At 38.8% G+C, this 23,418-nt stretch overlaps 2 protein-coding genes across 2 annotated transcripts; both read left to right on the forward strand.

Moving 5' to 3' along the window:
- The first annotated feature begins 2,071 nt into the window (after positions 1-2,071).
- On the forward strand, positions 2,072-13,724 carry LOC128358702 (rhombotin-1-like). The gene is made up of 5 exons (XM_053319059.1): positions 2,072-2,160; positions 2,801-3,014; positions 7,657-7,782; positions 8,138-8,246; positions 13,029-13,724. The coding sequence occupies exons 1-4, from the start codon at positions 2,139-2,141 to the stop codon at positions 8,241-8,243; spliced, it is 468 nt and encodes a 155-aa protein (XP_053175034.1). The 5' UTR covers positions 2,072-2,138; the 3' UTR covers positions 8,244-8,246; positions 13,029-13,724.
- Positions 13,725-16,015: 2,291 nt separating this feature from the next.
- Positions 16,016-22,520, forward strand: ric3b (RIC3 acetylcholine receptor chaperone b). Its single transcript, XM_053319494.1, has 6 exons — positions 16,016-16,133; positions 17,471-17,709; positions 17,990-18,068; positions 18,981-19,074; positions 19,737-19,867; positions 22,027-22,520. Exons 1-6 carry the CDS (start codon positions 16,016-16,018, stop codon positions 22,518-22,520), a joined length of 1,155 nt encoding a protein of 384 aa, XP_053175469.1.
- Positions 22,521-23,418: the final 898 nt, after the last annotated feature.

The raw sequence follows: 23,418 nt of genomic DNA on the forward strand, positions 1-23,418 counted from the left end.
GCATGGTAACACAACGATCTGGCAGGGTGATAGTGGCAGAACTGGGTATTTGTAGAGAGCTTGATAACAGTGATGAGGTACAGCTGGTGTGGCTCTGCTCTGACTCCAGCACACCTGTCTCCACTCACACAATCAGAGAGACACGCACGCACACACACACACACACACACATGCACACACACACACGCACACACGCACACACACAAACACACGCACGCACGCACACACACACACACGGGGGGCGGGCAATGGGAGAGTGACAGCAGATTAGGGAGACACCGGATTATAACAGTGACGACATGTTTGGACAACAACTGAGGTATACAGCACAGACGAATAATATATATCAGGCTTTGGATTGTAAGTAGATCAGTTTATTGTTGCTTTTGGTTTTGAAAAATGAGATTTGATGACAGAACAAGATAGAACATTGCCAGCTTTAATATTTATCGACTTAACATATAAATCCACTATTATAACAGAAGAGCTTACATGTTTTTCAATCCTATACATTCCTATAACATCCCTATAATTATCCGAGAGCATTCCTGAAAAGACCCGTAATGTAGCTCTACTGAGTTTATAGTGATCTTTAATTGCTTTATGGTATTTTTATGGTGTCTCTTATGCAGTATATCACCCTTCTACTACTGAGTTTGTAATGACTTTATAGCTACTTTATACCCATTTAACTACCACCAGGATTAAAGAGACAGATAACTGCTTGTTTTTGTAGTGGTTTTATATAATTATAATAGCCTAATATTCCTATAATTAACCTATAATATTCCCGAAGAGACCTGTAATGTTGTTTTACTGAGTTTATAGTGATCTTTGACTGCTTTATGGTATTTTTATAGTGTCCCTTATGCACTAAACAATCCTTCTACCACTGAGTTTGTAATGATTTTGAAGCTGTGTTACACTCACGTAACTACCAACAGGATTAAAGAGACATATAACTGTTTTTTTGTGTTTTTATATATTATTATTATAATATTCCTATAATTAACCTATAATATTCCTGAAGAGACCTGTAATGTAGCTCTACTGAGTTTATAGTGATCTTTGACTATTTTATGCTATTTTTATAGTGTCTCTTATGCAGTATATGATCCCTATACTACTGAGTTTGTAATGACTTTATAGCTACTTTATACTCATTTAACTACCACCAGGATTAAAGAGACAGATAACTAATTCTTTAAAAATATATATATTCTAATAATGTTCCTATAATATTCCTTTTAATGCATTCATATAAGAGGGTCCAGCGTTTCAAGGCTAAAAAAAAAAAGTAAACATATGAAGCATACACACACACACACTCACAAACACTTACACACAAAAATACTGGCGCGCGCACAGAGTCACGCACGCGCACAAGGAGCTGCATCTGCCGTGCCGTGCTGAAAAGCCACAGCTTTGACTACAGGGCGCCCTGGAGATAATTGGTGTCCTTGGAGTTGAATAAGCTCATTCTAAAACACCTCAGGCCCGGGCTGTCCTGGTGTGTGACTGTCTATTGAATAATTGATTCAGAGAGGGAGGGGGCGGTTACTATCAGATCTGAGCATAATGACTTTATATAATTAGCACGCAGCATTGAAAAAACCATTTGACTGTGGGAGTTTTTTTTTTTTTTTTTTTTGCAGCCAGATAGAGAGAGAGAGAGAGGGAGAGAGGGAAAGAGAGAGCGAGAGAGAGAGAGAGACTCAGTCAGAGCAGCAGAGCTCATTTGAGAGGAGCAGCCGCAGCCTTTACATACACAGAAATGCTTATGCTCTGACATCAGCCCAGATAAGGCTCAGCCACTCTTCATTTTGAGGACATCTCTCCTGTCTGCAAGGTGATCCCAGGTCCATGCACCCTGTTTTCCCTCCATCCACTGGCTTTTTTCTTCTTCTTCTTTTTTTTTCTTCCTTAACGCCTCAGACGCAGAAAGCGACTCTGTGGTCTGTTTCTCTCTCTCCGTGGACAATGAGGAGCGGAGCTGAAGTTTTTGAGCGACTCCGCGTTGACAGTGTAATCTAGTGTCATACAATCTCTTTGTTCATTAGTGTTATCTTGCACGCAGGAGAAGACCTAGGTGGCATTTCTCCCTCCCGTAGTTGGATTTGTTGTCGTTTACCAGAAGGATGGTGCTGGACAAGGAGGAGAGTGAGTACAGATGAACTGAGATACGTTTACTGTCTGCTGTGTGTGTGTGTGTGTGTGTGTGTGGACTGATATGAATGCATATTTCCTCTTTTTTATAAACTTTATGTTCATTATAAAAGAAAGCAGAATAGAAATATTGTAGGATTAGGAAGGATTGTAAGCAACAGAAATGAAACAGTGCAGACAGTTTGACAATTAAAACAATGCACAGTCAACTCTGTGAAATACTTTAATGAAGATTAAGAATGAGGCTGACTATTTTCTGGTCCTTCATAGCAGAAAATCACTGAACTCGAAGCTTATTTGTCTGCCTAATGATCACTTTACTGTTACTTCAGGCATTTTTGCCCATGATAATTGTATAATATTCCAATATAGGCACATATTTGTAGTAATTGTTGCTTTAAGGTGACCTAACTGGTTATTGTTTAAAGGAATAGACATCACTGTAATTAACTGACATTTATTGTAGTGTCTGTGACATTCAGCAATGAATTTATAATGATTAAATGTTTCTTTCTAGCATCTTATATCTCTTGAGTGTCTTGGATTTTTGCTTTTCTTTACACACATTTACTAACAACTGTCTCTGTTTCTGTCCTTGTCATTATTTTCTACCTGTTGGACTGTCTCCTGCCAGGTGTGTCTCTCGTGTCCCTCCAATCCAGAGAGAAGCCGAGAGGCTGCGCCGGCTGCAACGGGAAGATCAGGGACCGCTTCATGCTGCAGGCGTTGGACAGGTACTGGCATGAGGACTGTCTGAAGTGTGCCTGCTGTGACTGCCGCCTGGGCCGCGTGGGCTCCACCCTCTACACCCGGGCCAACCTCATCCTCTGCCGCAGGGACTACCTGAGGTACGGCTGCCAAAGATGGATAGGGAGTGTCAGAGGGGAAAGATAAACGTTCACATTATATGTCTTCATTAAGGTTTTGGCATCTTTGATACAAATGGAGAACTGTTGTTGTAATTAGAGCTTATGTGCATATTTTTTTGTATGTCAAAAAACAAAAGATTAGAAGAATGAGCATCCAAGTAAAATAATGATAATGGTTTTCAGAGGAGGAGGACTGCTATGGGAACAGAGACGTTTATTTGCTTGAAACAATTCAGGAATTTGAGTGGGCAAAGTGTGGGTTTGTGACTTCCCCGAGGACAGACGTGGGCATGAGATACGATTCCTTTGCTATCAAGGCTCATTAGCTGTGCCTGAAAAAATGTACAAACACATGACTGCATGTGCTATAAAAACACACAAAAGCTGAACTCAGGAAGTCAACACAAACAGCCAAATTGTACTTCACAAATCAACTGTTTTTTTGCCCCGAAACTTGACGACTCAGAAGCTGCGACACGTCCCTTTACAAAACCCATAATCAGAACCTTATTGACTGAGTATGTTGACACGTTTAAGGAATTTGACTCTCACTTCCAGTAGCTCTCCTACACACAGTGCAAAGAAGAGAACACATTTACAGCCCATTAATCCCAATTACCTCATTAAATAAATAGAATATGAGTCCAAGCATGTTTTATCCATGTTTGGATCTTTCTTGAATCTACTTTGAGTCATCATGTTGGATGCTGTTGATACATATTTCTCTGCTTGTCCACTGTACTAATAGTAATAATACTTTCTTGTGAACGTATTTGAAAGTAGAGAGAGTTACGAGAGCTGTAGTCAACTCAAGAAAGCAACAGTCAACTTTAACAGTGACTTCACACAGTTTGAAATGAACAGTATGTTTCAGGTCTTTATTAAAGGAGTACACTGTGAAGTCAGTACATTGGATCATGTCTCTAACTTTTTAATGAACACTTTTGTGCCAATTTTACTTTACTTATCAGACAATAAACAGTTAAAAGCAAGAGGAATGAGAGGATGGAGCAACAGAGAAAACAGATGTGAACATTTGGTAATGCAGAAATATGCAAAACCAAGATGAGGGGGCTTCACTGAGTCACAGTTATACCAGGAGAGAGGAATTAATCATTAAAATTTAGCTTCCTTTTTTTTGTGCTTTCTCATCAACTAAATATAAAGCTTGAGCCAGCAGCTGGTTAGCTTAGCTTAGCATATATAACTGGATGCAGGGGGAAACAGGTATAACTCTGTCTAAATGTAACTAAATCTGCCTACCAGCACCTCTAAAGCTCATTCATTATTAGAACTTGTTACATTCAAGGTGTGAAAACAACCATTTTAAGCTGTTTTACGAGGGGTTATATGCCGGGTTATTTCATGCAGAGAATTTGTTGAGAAGATAAATACCACTCTGACGTGTTTACTCTAATTATGTAGCTAAAGCCAGCTGCCAGTTAGCGTAGCTTAGCATAAAGACTGAAAATACTGGCCCTGTCTAATGGCAATTTGCAGTTTTACAAGGAGTTATGTGTTATGTTATGTAAGACCAGTAACTTTCTAAAGTCTCTGCTCCCAGCCATGAAATCGCCCGGCACATAACCCCTCGTAAAGTGGCAAATTGTCGTTTTTACACCTTAGCTGTAACGAGATATAACATTATAATTAGTGAGCTTTTGCTGGTAGGCAGATTTTGTTACCTCCAGACAGACCCAAAGGTGCTAGCTGTTTCCTCTTGTTTCCAGTCTTAAATGTTACTAACCAGCTGTTGGCTCCAGCAGCATATTAAGTGGTGTCGATCTTCTCATCTAACTCTTGGCAAGGAAACAAAAAAGCATATTTCCCAAAATGTTAAAGTACGGCTTCAATTACATTGCTTCAAATCAAGGAAACCTCATACTCAAGTGTCTCTAAGCCTTTCTCTGCTATGTAATAGAGTAAGAAGTTTATATAGAAACACTTAACAGACTATAAAGCACTTCAAACACTCATTCTGAACTCTCCAGATAAAGATAAATGTTTCGGATTGCTTGGACAACTTTAAAATCCTTCGACTGGTTATTAATCACCAGATGTCTCGTGCCCGTGATGCACAATGAGTATATAAGTAAGTAGGTTATGTTTTAAATATACTTGGATTTTAAACAGGTTTCAACCTTTACAATCTTTTGACCATGAATCTCGATGACACCGCTTCTAAACAGACTTCAACCTGGTTCAAACAGCTCCTCTGAGAGCTATATACCCCTGATTTTCCTGCCTGAAGTAACGACGTCTGGTGTCAGGTCAGCAGGAGAACTCCTGATATCTCAGCCACATTGCTGAACTCATGTGTTAGTCTCATGTACAATCCAGCTGGATTTGGTTGGAGCTAAGTCTCTCATTAGCTGTGCTGCACTTAAGAGACCAAAACCCCTTTTGACAGTTAAATTGGCTAGATTGCCTCCTGTTTTCCTCATCATTGCGAGGGTGCAGACCAAAAGCCTTTGAAGAGCAGGATTAAAACCATGTGATTTCTTTTAATTGGACCATTAGTAGAGAATTAGCATTGAGCTTCGTACTCTCGTTAAGAAGGAAAAAACCCCACCAGGTGCCTGCTCAGGACTCAGGCTCGTTAGATCAGAACATTCTGTTAATTAGGACTCGCTTTTGTTCCCGCGTTGGTCTCTCGTTTGATGACGTTTTTCATTTGTTGACTGAAGCTCTGGGATACTCATGCTTGACGCTTTCCTCCCTCCCTCTGACCCGATGTCGTTTTTCATAATGGTTCCTCCCAAACCTCCTTTTCTGTTTGGCCTCTAATGGAATATGGAAATCAACGGCAGCCGCTTATCCTCATGTGTGTCAGGCAGGCCGTTATGTTCGTTCTTCTAGAGGTGAATAAGAGGTGAGGCAATCTGCGGCTGGTCAGCACTGAGTCACATAGCATTTAAAACAACACAGGGTTTGTTTTCAGGTAGTCTGAGGACACGGTTCAAATGTTGCTGGATGAATTGTTATTTTCAGAGCGTAATAAATTGACTCTCAAGTACTTTCCTCAAACGTCAGTGTAATGAGGGGGAAAAACACCCATCTAGTTCTTAAAGTAAGTGACATTTTCATATAAATTGTGGCATTTTCATAACAGGGAATCTCTGAGATTCTGCAGATTTAATGCAGTGGTGAAACAAGTTATATCCAGCTCGTGAAAGCTTTTATATTTAATGTTCTGAACACTAAGTGGCTGCTGAGCTGCAGCTCTTATGTGGCAAAAATGTCTCAACAAATGGAAGTCTCCTGAAGCAGCAGCAGTAGATTGATAAAATAGAGAGAGAGAAAAAAAGAAGGTACTCTGTCTTCACACCATGCTGGCAGAAAACAAAGAACATTGTTTCAATGAAGTTAACGCCATTATTCAGGGCTGGTTACCTGCCCTGATAAGCCTTTAATCACACCATATACACCAGTGGGAAAAGGAGGCTAAATTAGCTTTTTTCACTTTAATTGTGACCTTGCTCACATACCTTTTTTAACTCTTCAGCTTTGATTGATTTATTTTTCTTGAATTAACTTTTTGTAGTTGTTATCCAGGAATAAATAAGGGACAAATTAGGAGCTTACTGGCAATTAATAAATAGCTGATAAGTAGCTTGTGAATGATTTTGAATGTAGGATTAAGTAGATTTTTAAGAAGGTACTTGAGTACAGACTTTGGGAATCTATGTCAATGAAACTGTATGTAATGATTTACTTACTAGATAAAAATACAGGTATAATGCACCACTCGACTTTAGAGCATAAATATTGTAACAAATACATTTAGTGCCGCTTAATTTCTGTAGATTTTAAGGGAACAATAGATCAGATAGTATATACATTCACAGATATATAGGAAGTATAACTATAACCATATGGTTTCTTTAAAGTTGTCGGTTTACACGTAACTTATGACTATTTGTCTAATGCTATATAGTCAATTTAGTTTATTTTTTAAATGTTCTTATTTCTTGACATCTACTCAAAATTTTAAGAACCGCATTTATAAGTTGTTTGCAATAAACTATCTCAGCTGTATGTCTGTAATTAGCTAATTGCGAATGTCAGTATCAGTATATCTACAATATTGGCTGTGAAGAATTGTTGACACCCTTTTTATAGAGGTGCTAAAATAATTTAATCAATTTGTTGATGGACATAAAGTTAACCAGCAACTATTTTTATGACCGATGAATTGTGTCATTTATGTCGAGATTTAGCCTCTAAAATGTCAGTATTTGCTGCTTTTCTTTGTCATCTATGGTAGTAAACTGTAAAATGTCTTTCTTCTGTCATAATCATAATTGCAACTACGAGGCTGATTTAATGTTTTGTCTCACTTGGCAGCATCTCTATAATTTGATGTGAGTGCTGCATTATTAGGAGCAGAAATAGTTACAGGAAATGATTGTCACTCTAAAACAGTGATTATTAAAGTCATTATTTTCATGAGCAACATCCGTGACACTCAGAGTCAGGGGCCTGTTGAACTAAAGTATTAGTTTTTGGGCTTGTCCTCCCTTTATTTTAGGCTACCCCCCCTTCCTTTTAGCTCTTGTCTGAAATGCATCTAAGTGGGTCCAGACTACAGGTCTGCTTGTCGCCCTCCTTCTCTCTGCAGGCTCTTTGGGGTGACGGGGAACTGTGCAGCCTGCAGTAAGCTGATCCCTGCCTTTGAGATGGTGATGAGAGCCAGAGACAACGTCTACCATTTAGACTGCTTCGCCTGTCAGCTCTGCCGCCAGAGGTAAGATTAGGGGAGCAATTAGCCGGGGAGATCAAATTCAGTTGACTTATCTGGGAGGTGTACAAGTGCACTCTGGAAGGTGAACTCGTTGGTCATTATGAGCGTATTACCAACGCATTGTAATCAGAATGTGATGAAATTTTTACTGCGCAGGCTGAAAAACCTCAAGGGGTTAAAGACTTTGTATATCACTTGGATAGTTAATCAGGCAGCAATCATGCAAGATTAATTTTCTGATTACCATTGCAGTGTGTATGCTGAAAATATGCCTGAAATGCTCCTTTGGGACCTCATGATTCACTTCAGCTCATGCGAGACCCAAGACCCAGTTCCATATTTTTATGTCTCTCTGCAGATTTTGCGTGGGAGACAAGTTTTTCCTCAAGAACAACATGATCCTGTGCCAGCTGGACTATGAAGGAGGTCATCTTAACGGCAGCACTGAGAGGCAGCCTCAATAAGAGGTAATATTCTGATGTCGATGAATTACAGTCCTCGACAGCCGTTCTGACAGTTGGAACTAAACCATGCGCTCAGATATCTGGAAGGTATACAAGTGAACTCAGAAGCTCATCCCAAATATGACCATATGTAGACATTAGACTTCAAACCAGGGGCGGCTGACACTAGCAAGAGAATCCATGCTAAGATATGTTTCAGAATATTATCTCTGAAAAGGTTTGTATTAAGGCATTTAGCATGGTTGGATAAACATGTCTCCAATTCAGAGGACAGCTTAAGAAAATGGATTGCTGTCTGATAATTGGGAAATGACTTAAAGGTGCAGTGTGTAGAATTTAGTAGCATCTAGCAGAAATGGACTATAATATTCATACGTTTGTTTTAGTTAGTGTATAATCCCCTAAAACTAAAAACTGTTGTATTTTCCTTAGTTTAGGATGAATCTTTCATATCTATAAATGGAGCAGGTCCCCTTCTACATTCAATGTTTCTACAGTAGCCCACAGCAGATAAACAAAACACTGGCTTTAGAGAGGGTCTTTCGTGTTATTCATGAGTTACGTGGCCACTGTAGGTTCTCCTACACACTTGGAAAAGGAGATTGAAGGGGAGGCATTATCAGTTGGTTGCAACCTCACCACCAGATGCCACTAAATCTTACACCCTGGGCCTTTAATACATTTGAATATCTTTCATTTTAAGAAATTTGTGAGCCAAATTTGTCATTGTATCCACCACCCTTTATAAAACTGCTGATTTACTTTTGAACCAAACTGGTTGCTGGTGTGGTTGCCAAATATGACTAGACTATAGACTTAAACCTACACTAGCATAGATATTAGTAAAACTTTTAATGTGCTAGAAATCTTGTTTTATACTGACATGTAAAAAGGAAAGTGGTTGCTTACAATAGCAAACAAGGTCTGATTGACTGTACTAACCCTTCAGCAGACCAAGTGAGCAACGAGCTGGTGAAGAAAATCAAACAGCAGCTAGACTGCAGGATATGTAAATAGGTATGTCAACATGTTATCTGCCAAATCTTCATTACATAATAATATGCCAGAGGTGTGTCAGGTTGTTAAGAAGTTCCTCTGTCCCCTATTGGCCAAAGAAAGGATGAGTGCAGCTTTATAAGTCATTGTATTAAGTCACAAGTCACAGCTTACAAATCAAGGAGGATCAAGCAAATAAATTCATGCTGAATGATTACAACATCATCTTTAGAATTTCTCTAAATTGAAACAGAAACCTGCATCATTTCCTGTGCTATTCCACAACCCGGTAATGAGAAGCACTTCTGAAGAGCCTCAGCTGAAGCTAAATGCTACATCCTGTAGGAGTGATCCACAATGCCAGGAAAAGGTCAACGTTCCACTCTAGAAAATACATACCAAATGATTTAGAATACACAGTCATCCTATAAAGGCAGATAATGTCTCTCCCGTACTGTCTGAGATTTTGAACATGTGTCCTCAACAATGGGAATCATTGATAAGTTCACAGCTCATTCATGTTTCTGGCTTGGCTGGTCGACTGAACCTGCTGCTGCTTTCCTCCACTTACTGAAGTCAGTCTGTCCAGAGAGACACAACCACATGAGAGCACATTCACTCAGGAATATTGGCAACTGCTCAAAAAGTTACAAGATTTTCTGCGAGGCACTTAAAAAAAAAGCTGAAGAGGTCTTAAAGGTGCAGTGTGTAAATGTGAGTGGCATCCAGCAGTGAGGTTGCAGATTGCAACCGACTGAATACCTCTTCCATCCCCCTCCCCCTCTAAACATGTGGGAGAACGGACAGTGACTATGAAACTCATAAAAAACAGAAAAGTTCTCTCTAGAGCCAGTGTTTAGTTTGTCTGTTCTGGGCTACTGTAGAAACATGGTGGCTTCTGTGGAAGAGGACCTGCTCCCTTTATAGATATAAAGGCCTCATTCTAAGTTAACAAAAACACAAGGATTCTTATTTTCAGGTGATTATACACTAATTAAAACATTATATTTCATTTCTGCCAAGTCCATTCTGCTAGATGCCACTAAATTCTACACGTTACACCTTTAAAAGTCACCAAACCCAGCAACAGTACTGGTTGTTCTCAGGCACAGTGGTTAGCATACGAACCAATTAGCACTAAATAAAGTACAGTTGTGGCTGATGGGAACGTTGTGCAGGTAATACAAGTGTGACCTTTGTGACACGTTACTTAAGTTTACCATACTAATTCATGTTGATTTACAGAATTTTTAGAGAACTATTGCTACAAATGTTTTATTTAATTGTTATATTGTAATTTACGATCACATCAATTCCAGAAACAAGTAGGCAAAACAGTCCAAAAGTAAATACTCTTTTCTGTCACCTTGTGTCACTTTCATCACTTCAATCAAGAACATATTTGTGCTTGTCACCTGGTTGTTAGATTTCATTTTCAGTGAATTTCAGTATTTCTGAAGTAGTAGTTTAAACATTAGGAAGGTGATGGATTTAAGCTTCAAGGGCAAAATCCAAATTGTGTTTTGGAAAGCTGCGAGTGAAGTGTCTGTCCAAAGAAATTTTGATGAATCTCTATTACGTCTTTTTTCCTGTCTTGTACCTTTGCTTTACAGGAGTGTGGTGTATGTAGTAGTCACATGATTTTACCGTCATTGGTGTTTTTAATCATACATCTGTAGTGGTGAAGACAAACAGCGTAAACTGCAACGTCCTCTTTTTAAAAAAACAAAACCTTTCGCTGTCATTTGACCAACATGTGAGGCTGCCTGCACGTTTGCACAGGTCTGTAGTCTAAATCCTGAGGGACTAGACTTTCCTTTATCGAGCCTCTTGATGGGTGTGTGAGCCGTTGTTGGCTGCGGGGGCAGATGGGTCGGTCGAGTGAAGGTTGAAAGCAAGTGCAACAAATACCACAGAATCCACAATTATGAAGGATCTGCCCCAGTTCAAAAACATTCCCTAAAGCCATCAGCAGCACAACCTACCATTAAGATACTAACAGTAAAACTACAGCTCATAAAATACACAACACCGCACTGGACACTAGATGGACTCTGGAAGAGTTTTAACTTTGGTTGGTTTTAGGTCATTCAGAGTTCATGTTAAAACAACTTAAGGAGATCACTTTATTTTTTCAAAAGTCAAAAATGTGATCATTTGGAGGACTAACGCAGACGGTTTTAATCCATTTTATTGTTAACTGAGGCGAGAAATGAGGTGTCTTTTAAACATGTGCCTCCTATTTAGTTTGGATTGTTTTAAAATGGGAGGCCTCTTTAGAAATGTGGCTTCAACTCTCTCTATAATTTTGATAAAATGGCTACAGTGAAGGTATGTTTGGCTTCTAAAATGCTCTAAGTCTTTATAACGGTTTCCCAAGACTCAAATAGATTTGTTGATGTTGGATTTTTTTTTTTAGATTTATTTCAACGTTTGTCAAAGACCTTACATAAATGTGACCACTGGACCACTGCTTTTTATACTATATGGATATTTTTCTTGGTTTTCGCCCTTCGTGAATTATATATTTGTGTATCTGACATGCTGTTCATGCCAAACCTGGATAATATGAGATCAATTTAATGAAATGAAATGAAGCCATATTAGACAAATGGCCTTTTGATTTTGGTCATACAACACTCCTGTAAAAGATAAGATAAAGAATGAAATACTAGTAATAAAATGTTAATTTTATCATTTGCTGATAAAGGAAGTGGTGCTGAGACCAAGTCTTAACTCATCATATAAGTTAAAAAAATATGAGTTTGCTGATACATTAAGTGGAAGAGACGTTTCTCTCTCTCGCTTAACTGTGTTAGACATTTTTATTGTGGTTTAAAAGGCATCAGGCAACAATGTGAGCTCATTATTATCTATGCCATATAAAAATGTGCTCCAAGGCACACAGTGTGTATAATTGAAGGGATTTAAGGCTTCTTGGTGCACATAAAAGAGTTTAAATCCTCAAAGAGATTATCAAAGTTTGGAGAATGTGGTTTAACTTTCTCATAAAGTCAGTCTTAGATTACTAGTGAAAGGTAAATCTAGCATTGTACTTGATTTAACATGTTTATATGTTTTTCTGTCTCCAAATACTTAATGATTTCCCCAACCCCCAAGTCTAAAAACCCCAGCCAAAAAATAACTTTATTCAAACTGGAGGAAATAGTGCATTTATTGAGGACTATTTTCAGATTAATACACATTGTTGCTCTAGTGAGTATTTCCAGCAGCAAGATGATGTATTAGGGATTGATTCATCATAAACTATAGTATGTGTGTTCATGGTAATGAAGGAACATGTCGCCCAGTGCAATGGTGTGTGTCATTGATTGAAAAAAAAAGACAGAAAGATTATGATATATATATTAGAGTATATTAGACTTTGGATATTGTTTAAAGATCAATTCACAGATGTTTTTTTTTTAGAAATATTGAATATCATGAGATTTATCCTTTAAAGCTTTTGTTGGACTGTTGCATCATATTTTTAGTATAGTATTTCATTTGTCTTTAAAAGATTTATTAAAATTCAGATTTATTACTTTTTACCAAAAGATGTAAAAATAAAATAAAATTTTACTGCGAGTCTTTGCTGGTAGCCAATAATGCAACCATTTAGTCATAATGCAGCACCACAATTTATTACAAGACATATCACTTTTCTGTTATTGTACCACAATTAGTGGCTATATAAAGCTGATCATATGTTTTTATTGAGCCCCCAAAACCTCAAAAACACACAAAGTGACCTAGAGCTGCTGCATATGTTCTTTCTTCTCTCTGCAGATGAGGAACAGGACGACTGTGAGCCAGTTGGACTATGAAAGAAGTAGCTCACAGCAGCACAGTCCTCATCAGCTTCCTGTTTCAGACTGAACCAGCATGTGTGGAAAAAACAACACGGATGGGACACATTTCCAGCAGCCTGTGTTTGAACTCTTTAACATGGAGCTGCGCGGTTAAATGATATTTCTGATCAGTTGGACTAGCGGTCAACCAGGACGGACTGAAACGACAGGGAGGATGTTGTCTATAAGGGACAGAGCACTTAATGTGGACTGTGATGCAACATAGAGCAACTAGTGTTTGCAAATAATCCGTAGAGTCTGTTCACCAAGCTTGAAACAGTAGATGGATGGAGTGAAGCCAGTCAGGCCACAAAAATCATCAACCAAGTCATCCATCACAGAGAAAAATACTAAGTTGTCTTTTTAACCTCCCCTGTGATCGTCAAATCGCTCTGGCAGTCGCTGAGCTCGCTTTGTGGTGAACTCCACCCACCTGGCATGCAGGAAGCCCTAAAACAAACTGACACATCTTTTCAAATATTATTTGGTTCAGTTCAACAACTGCGGAGGATCAACTTGATCTCTTCGTCTCTGAAGACAGAACGGAACAGCGTTGCACTTCAAGCCGGCTGTTGTTTGTTTTTACTCTGATACCAAGCTGTTTTTTTTTCTTGAATGAATAAACTGAATGTTAATTTCAGTCAGTGTGATAATTATTTATGTCTGTATGCTCAGATTATGCCAATCTCAACATTTAATTTCATAAAAGAAAAGAAGGCTTAGTTACTGTAAAGCAACTGTACATGATCAGGCATATTTTTTGTATGAAGGTTTAAAATATTATCAAGTTAAACGGGACATTTCACATTTAATGCCCATTTTTCGTCAACATACCCACAACAAAACCAGTGATGACATGTTGCCATTTTAAACAGCATGATCAGTGATTGATTTGACTTAACATGGTTTTAGATTCAGCTATGCAAAGGGTGGTAATTGTAAAACAATGGGGCAACAATTTAAGGCAGGATTACATGCAAAAAATCAATAAATTAACAAATTTTTTCATCAGACACATTGAAATAGAAACCAACACCAAACAACAAAAACTTGAAATAAGTACTATACCTTCTGTTCTACTTGTGACTGGCCATATGGCCTCATCTACTGTGACTTGAATGCACCACCTGCTCAGGTAAGCATGTGGAGTGCAACAGAAACACTGAAAACCTGAATACGAGAGCAAAAAGTTTCAAACAAAAAAGGCTGCTAAAAAAAACGTTTCTACTTTTCAAATCCAGTAACGTTAGACTGTTTTGTTCCACCTCTCCCAATTGTCTCTTTGCAAACTTTATAAATAGATTCACACCAGTATTAAACAGGCGAAAGTTTAGAAATAGAAATTGTATATGTTGACAAAGATAATCCCTTTTATGTTTTATTAACACTGACATCTGGGCAATTGGACAGACTTTCTTGGTCTTAGTAAGTGAGATCATTTACAAAGTCCAGCTCCACTCAAATATGTGCTTTTCTTTTGTTAGAGCTTGTTTGAGCTTCAATGTGCAGAGTAGTGCAGCAGAAAATGTTACAAAGTTTTTAAAGAGTGGGCCTAGGACCTTGACTTGTGATATCACAACTAGTTTAATATTCAGCTTATGAAAGTGTGATATGGAAACTTGAAGCGTACACTGACAGTGGCCTTTCAATGAGAGTGGGAAAAATTCAAATTCGTATTCAAAACCCTGACACAGCCGCAACTAAAACAGCTGCCGCCTACCTGAACTCCCTTATTCAGGTATATGCTCCCTCCCACTGACTACGCTCTGACTAATGAAAGGTGCCTGGTACAATCACCACAACACGGCCCTGAGTTGCTATCCAGACTCTTCTGTAGTTTCCTACTGGTGGAACAAGTTTCCAAACTAAATCCGACCTGCAGAGTCCCTCTCAATCTTTAGGGAAAGACTAAAGACCCAACCCTCAGTCCATCTGCATTTAATGGACTGGAAAAATTCTACCTATATGCACTCTATGCATTGCCTCTGTGCACTGCCTTTTGGCACCTTCATCCATACTGGACTCTAACTATAGCTTTATGGCACTTACTCTCTCCTGACTAAATCCTGCTTATGTTGTATCAAACCTCAAAAGTAGCTTTTCGATAAAATGTCTGGAAAATGAAACTGAAGCTATAAATTGTAGGAGACATCTTGTGTCCAGCAGCATATTCATTGATTCTGTCATTTTTTAATGAGGGAGAAGGAGTAGATGCCATTTTAAGGATTTAAAGAATGGTATAATTTTAACATTTTTGTGGGGAAAATCATATCGGACAAACAATGCTCCAAGCAGAGTATTTAAGATATAATAAGATAAGATGTACATTTATTGATCCCCCTTCGGAGAAATTCAAATTGACACAGCAAGGACATAACGTAGCAGTGTAGGGGTGAAAGTGGTAAAAAGGAAAAAAATGTAAACAAAAGTAAAAAAGTAAACAATCTCTGTGTCAATAAATCTGCAATATATAAATGTCCCTGAGATTAAATCCATGTGTGCAATGTATGGTAGGGATCTTCAACACATTTATCAACCTGCTGTACTCTATGGTATTCTGGCGCCACATGGTGGTGAAATGTATCAGTTGCAGCTTTGGCTCACTTCCGTTCACCATGTTGTTTATCCTAGGATGGCAAAGTCATTAGCTGCCTTATTCTAACTTTGATTGGCTCGTGCTCATTTCCTTCGTTGGTTAGTTTTTGGGATGAGAGATATGATTGGTTAGAGTTAGCGGATAAGCCAATCAGAGGTAAGGGAAGGCGGGTCATACCTTCGGCATCCTAGGAAACAACATTATACCTTTCTAATCAACAAGGAAGTTCAGCCGATGGACGAGAAGCAACCTGCTCCTGTCTTCTCCACGGTCTCACCCTGAACCTATCCAGCTGTTTGTTGTTTATTTTTTCACGTGCATCTGTTGGCATGGCGATGTCAACATTTCAGAAGGTGACCCTCGCGACGTGTCTCGTGCTGTGCGTCGCGCTGCTGCTCCCCAAAATGCTGCTCTCTCGCGGGAGGAAGGATGCTGAGCGGCCGGAGGGTGCGTCAGCTTTCAGGGGTTTCTCTTTGTGGTTCAGATGGCTCCAACTCGGTGTTTGGTGGCCTTTCTGATAGACGGTTAAAGCTTTTCATTTATAAGTTCATGCATGTTGTGATATAATGTTTATGTTTTATATATTTGAAGCCAAAATGTGCACAGTGCATCACCGGGGCATCAGCGTCCACTGCAGTTACATTCTCCTCCCTGCAGAGGGCGCTTAAAACACTATCAGTAGTATATTAATCCACATTTATCAATATATTAGATATAAATGGGGTGAATTAAAGAGTTATTAAGATATATATACATTTATTATGTTCATATTAATTTGATAAAATCACGTTTAAATACTTCATATATATCTATATTAAGAAATAAGAAAAACTCAGTTGGTATTTTATATTATCTTTTATCATTTTTGTTTGTTTTTTTTAGCTGGTTTTGTTTTTTTCTCTTTTGGTTGCTATCTATCTATCTATCTATCTATCTATCTATCTATCTATCTATCTATCTATCTATCTATCTATCTATCTATCTATCACAATGGTGCCTCACATTTAAAAAATCAAGTAAAATAGAACAATGAAAACATTTTTTCTCTTTTTTTCTGCTCTTTTAAAACGCCTGATAATCAAATCAAATAAAAATCAACCTTTTGTTTTTTTGAAGATAAACTGATGGCATAAAAAATAATAATTGCAAGCACAACTGTATTTGGCCTCTGTATAAAATACCAGAAAAGTGCATCAAAGAACTTTTGATTTTTAAATTTAATTTTAGTTTAGAATATATATGTATATAATGTAGAGTTGTGACTAATACTTATTTTCATTATTGCTTAATCTGTTTTTTTTTATTTTTTTAATTAATGGATAATTTAGTGGTGGTTTGATCGTGTAGTTAACACTGTTGCCCTACATCAAGAGGGCTTTGGGTTCAAACACACCGGCCAGCTGGGGCCCTTCTGTTTGAAGTCTGCATGTTCTCCCTGTGCCTGCGTGGGCAATATCTGTCTACTCCGACAGACCAAAAACATGCACGTTAGGTAAATTAGTGATCCTAAATTGCCCATAGATGTGAATGCTTGTCTGTCTCTGTGTCCTTCCTTTTACCCTTAGCTGAGATTGACTCCAGCTCCACCGTGACCCTCTAAAGGAGTTTATAAGTCACCATAATATTGTCACATAATAAGTCACCAATTTCCTGAGCCCAACATACATCTTCAAATCACGTACATTCTTCATATATATATTCATTTAGTTTCTAATTCAGAGTGTTTGACTCTGTCTGCTGTCAGTCATGTTGTAAATCGTGTCTTCGCCTTCCTGCACATCCAGGTCGCTTCCCTCCGATGATGCACCGTCAGGCGGCCCCAGAGGGACGAAGCCAGAGGGCCGCAAGCTCCAGCTTCTCCAGGTCTCACAACCCCGAGGCCAGGGCCAAGGGGGCGGGGGCGGGGACAGGGACAGGGTCGGGGAGCGGGCTAGGAGGAGCTGGCAAATCCAACCTGGCAGGACAGATCATCCCTGTGTACGGCTTCGGGATCTTACTCTACATCCTCTACATACTGTTCAAGGTGAAACACTGAAGGATCCATGACAGCTGCTGAATGAGACACTGTGAAGAATGACGCTGTGTAGAAAGATGAGAAGTTCCAATCCAATAATGTGTTAACAGTCCTCAATTTAAAGATTTTACACTACAACTTCAGATGCATGGAGTCAAATCTGCTATTAAACAAGTATTAACAATTAATATTTTACATAAAGAAAATAAGAATGATGTTTGGCAGACATGAACTTGAGGTTTTCAGCGTTTTGTATTTTGAGTTTTAACCCTGATATCGTCTCTGCTAGATCACGTCCAAGGGAAACAACAAGCCGTCAGAGGGAAGGTTTCCTTCAGTTCGGTCAGAGAACATGAAGAGAAAGATCAGTGAGTATCGTTCATCAACAGCTGACTCATTTCTTTAAATGTACTTGCTTCGTAGCCTCTTGAACAAACCTTTAGCTGTTAAATAGAGACAAATGCACTTCTAACTTTTGATGAAATCTAACTCTTGTTTTTCTTTAGTTATTCTAAGTTTCTTTGAACAAAAGCGTCTGCCGAATGGATGTAATGTAATGTAATTTTCTGAACACTGCAGCACTGTAGCGGTCACAACTTTTAGAAAAAATCTTTCTCATTATTATCCAATGCAGTTAGAAAAAATAAAAAATAAAATAAAACTCTGAAAGGTGATGAGATTTGACTGAAATCAAGATTTGAGTGCAGAGAAAATGAACATAAGGGCAGATATAATAAACAAATTGTTGGTTTTGATGTAATAAAACTGCAAAGTTGTCACTATAAAAGATTATATGGGTAAAACCTTGTTGGAAAAAAAAAATCCACTTTCCTGAGCTCATGAAACAAAGAGCATCAGCTTTAAAATAAATGAAAGCTTTTCTGTAGCTCTTTGTGTTCAGTACATCACATCTGCATTAACTCTCATGTAGCCTCAATGGCTGACAAGCACATTTATCTTCATTGTGCATTAACGTAATGAGAAATAAATTAATGTTGGTTGTTTTCTGGCATATTGATTCCTATTAATCATCGGAAAATGAATAGTGACAAGTCGTATATATTTTCTAATGACCACAGCCTCTTAAACTTGTGTGTGGCTTTCAAATTTGTACTTTTGAGCTCAGCTTGTGTCTAAATCTCGGAACAAAGTGAGAAACAAACTGCACGTATTAATCTAGACGTCAATTTCACTCCTGTTCGAAACAAACTTTTTTTCTCTGCAGTCACAAACGACTTTAACTTTTTTTCTTGATTTCTTTGAACTCTTCGCCCCTCCAGCTGATTTCGAGCTAGCCCAGCTGCAGGAGAAGCTGCGGGAAACAGAGCTGGTGATGGAGAAAATTGTTTCCAACGCCCACCACAGCCCTGACAGGTGGGTGTGTGCCTTTTTATGAATGACTCATTTCATCAGTCAGCCTTTCTCCCTCTGTTTTCCTGTCAGGAGTCATTCGATTGAACCCATTTGTTGATTTAATTACAATAATCTCTTCCACACAAAACACTCCCATAAACTAAAGTATGAACGCAGAGTTAATTTCCTCTTCTCGTGTTGTTCTTCTATTTGTTCTCTCTCACTTTCATATAATGATCTTTTATTTAGCAGTTTGCTTATCCTTTTATTATTCTGATTCTTGTTATTTATTGTTAAAAAAAAGGTTAATTCCTGTTATTATTAGTTAGTCCTGTGGCGCAATCTAGCCTGTATTTGTTCTTTTATAAGTATTTGTTCTTTTGAAAGCACTGTAATCATCTTTGACAGTATCCTCACAACTATTTAGCTGCTTTGTTAATAAAAAAGCTGAAATAGATCAACTCCTAAAACTGCCACAATGTACTCAATTCTACATAAATAAGTAATTTGCTGAAAAAAAAGAGTTAAATCTGTAAATCTACAGTAGAAAAAAAGAACCAATAACAGCTGCCACACGGTCATTACAGTCATTTTCTAAAGACTTTTATATGGTCCACAGTTTAAGAAATTATAAGGATGTGTTTGAGTTTTCAGGAGTGTTCATTTTTCTGTGGGCGCTGCAGGGTGAAGGGCGTGACGGCGGACCAGGAGGAGAATCTCCTGCAGCAGCTGACGGAGATAACTCGGGTGATGCAGGAGGGTCAGCTGATGGAAGGGATGGCGCCACAGAAGAAGGCCCAAGACAGCTGGGAAGGTCAGGCCAGTCGGTTTGAGATATACACTGAGTTTATATGGATAATACTGCACTTATCTAAAGTTCAGAAGTAGTAAAGGAGTGTCTGTTAATTTAGTGAAGTGAAACAAAAGCTGTGGAGATCCAGCAGGTGGATTCATTATGTAATGTCAAGAATTTTTAAAGCCACAGACTGGAGTTCACATCCTGTTTCAGACCCACGATTAGTCTCTTGCTTCTTTAACTTCACTATTTTTTTTACCTTTAAGGATAAGCCTCATTGTGATTTTTCTTTATTTTCCTTATTATTGGCAAATCTCATCACAAACCAACAATGAATTGATCCTACTTCAAATTATTGTCAAGCCAAAGCCTGATATATCTCATTCCTCTGTGCAGTAGACCTCCATTGTTGTCCAAAAACTACTAAAAACACTTAAGTGACACTTTCCTTTCGGCCTGAAGAGTTTGGGCATGCTAGTGTGTTTCGAAATGGCTGAAAACAGCGATCATGTTCTCAGTCTCCGGAGAGTAGTTCTGTGTACGATCGAACATAGATTGCATTTCCAAATCTTTTTAATTTGTATGAAGTTAGTGTTAGAAAATGAATTGCTGTGTAACTGGTTGTGGAAATACCCATACCATGAGAAGCCAAAAAGCCTGTGTTACACCGTCAGAGACCGGAGGCAATAAAGAATCTAAGTTTTGACCATTAAGTTATATCGGTGCTTACGACCTGAGGTAACGTTACCGTCTGGTGTTGCCCCCCAGTCTCTCCCTCTCAGCACGTCTCTGCTGTATTTCCTCGTCTGAATACTTCTATGAATCAGTCACATTCAACCATTTTTTCTTGTGTGCGTCAGACGTATATTCGTACTTGTCGTATCGATCAGACTCTGACTCAGACATTGTAAATTTCTCAAAGAACTTCTTAAAATGATTTACTGCCTGCTTACCAGCCAGTGTTTCTACTGTTACAACAGCACAAAAACACTTTCACTCGACTATTTTTTATATGTTTGGTCATGCAGTTGTGAGCGGAGACAGTTTTTCATTTTTCTTTTTTTGTTGTTTTCAGTCACTTGGTTGATTCTGAACAACCAAATTCATCTTTTTTCCATCATGTTTGCTTTGTCTTCTAGCTTTTAATTTCCTAATCTAGTGCTTTTCTACAGCTGACTCACAAGTATTTAAGTGCACCAGCGAGGAAATTTAGAGATTTACAGTTGCTTGCAGCTGCACTAATATAATAACATAATTTTCTACAAAAAATATAAAAACGACAAGACGTTCTTTATATAGTTTTATCTTTCGTAAGCATCTTTTAGAAGTCTGCAAGTTCATTTTAATTAACTATAAAATAAAATTATGTGCCCACAAGCCTCTAGAGGAGACCCTGGGGCAGACTCAGAACATGCTTGAGGGATTACTTATCTCTCCTGGCCTGGGAACGCCTCGGGATCCCCTAGGAGGAGCTGGAGTTCGTTGCCGGGGAGAAAGATGTCTGGGTTTCTTTACTCAGCCTAATGCTACTACAACTCAATCTTGGATAAGCAGTGGAAAATGCATGGATGGATACAATTATGTCCTGATATGAAACCATCTAAACACTTGGAGCACACATGATTTGTAGTTTATGGGTCAAATACAACTTTCAGCTACTGCAGTAACAAGAAGCAGCTATTGATTTTACATTTTAGTGGTATCACAAGTGGAAGTGTCAGAGCTCCAGACTGTAACTGATTGCCATAAGATGCTTTAGATGTGTAGCTCAATGAAATGCTGCTCATTAAAGTGATGGTTCGGCGTAATTTCGATCTAGAGTCATATGCACCATGAGGTCTATCTAAACACCACCTCAGCCGTTTAGTTTCATTTGGTCGGAAAATAGTGGAGTTAGAGCCATCAGCTGAATGGCTTAGTACAGGCACTAACGGGACCACCAGTGTATCTCGTAAATGACCCCACTAATAATGCCTGGATTTTTATCAAACTTCTACAATAGTACAAATAGGGTCTTTACTCATAAATCGATGCATTGGAAAGTTTGTAAGTACACCAGGAGTTTATTAAAATAAACACTTACCTGATGGCTTTTACATTGCTGCTACTGCTAAATCTGTAAACATCGTCAAAATTCATCGAACCATTGCTTTAAATGTCTCTAACTTTACTCACAGATTATCCGGAGGAGCCTCAGCAGTACTGGGGAGAACATTCCAACTGCTGCTGTCACCACGGCGAGCAGCATCACGGTCCACAGCCAGAGACAGAGGCTGAGAGGACAGACGCCGAAGGGGCCGACCTGGTGGAAAACATACCTGCAGATGTTACAGGTGGAGGAGAAGCTGAAGAAGATGAGAGGCTGAGTACAGAGGCTGTGAGAGAGTTTACAGCAGGAGGTGAGGAGGATGTGGAGACAGAGGCTGATTCAGGCGTGAATGAGAGCCAGAACTTGGATGAACGTAAGGAGGCAGGCAGGAAAATTGATCTGGGCGTCCCAGAAGAGGATCTGGCCGGAGTCCTGAAGGAGTTGGAGCTCACGTTGAAGATGACGACCATGATGGAGCAGGAGAAGATCGAGGACCTCACCCGGCCGGAGGAGACACAACCTGCCAGCAGCACGGTCAGACGGAGGAACAAGAGGAGGAGAGCAAAGAAAGACTCACACTAGACTGATTTTAACCTTAAAACCTGGGCCTGGTTTCTGTGGGCAGCTTTTTGTAATCCGGACTGATCAGAATACATGGACGGTAGCATGAAAGATGGTGATCGCATGAAAAATGAGTTTCCAGCCTTGTTTATCTTTACTTGAAGTACATAAGTGAGAACGTTTTAAGGCAGCGTTTGGAAACTGGTCACTTGTACATCACGAGATCACTTTCATTAATTAGCTGCAAAAGGAAAAACTACACTGTACATCAGAGCTGCAATGATTAGTTCAGAGACTCTCAAAGTGGGGTCCAGGGTCCTTTAGGGAGTTGTAGGGGGTCCTGAGAAAAAAAGGGGGTAATTTATTTTCACTGTAATTTGATCCATAAGTAACACAATGTTACTAAAATAAAACATCTAAGAGCAAACATCCTCTCAGATATAGGACCTTGGGAAATAAATGGGGGTTAGTGGTCTAATTTGTTTCAATTTAGGGGCCATGATGTTACGTTTGGGAACCATGGAAACAGAAAATTAATCACCAACTATTTCAGGAATTGTTTTGAGTCAAAATGTTCAGATTCCAGCTCAGATGTGAAACATTTCTGAGATTTTATTGACCAAATTTACTGACAGAGTAATCAGTAATACATATAATCATGAGTTGCAGCCCTACTTCATGGTCATAAAAGGTTTCTTACATTCAAGTAGAGGAAATTACAGACCTTGTTTTCTTAAGTCTTTAATCATGCCAGTCTCCACATGGCAGAAATTCATGCTATTTTTAATCTTATGCACATTAATACAGTTCTGCTTAAAGCATGACTCCAGCACCACATATGATGTAAAATAACTGAATGACAGTAGTTTTCAGTCAGTACATACTGTCATGTTCCTGCTGGTTGTGAAAAACACAGTAT

This window comes from Scomber japonicus, chromosome 5 (genome assembly GCF_027409825.1).
Source record: "Scomber japonicus isolate fScoJap1 chromosome 5, fScoJap1.pri, whole genome shotgun sequence".
Classification (NCBI taxonomy): domain Eukaryota; kingdom Metazoa; phylum Chordata; class Actinopteri; order Scombriformes; family Scombridae; genus Scomber; species Scomber japonicus.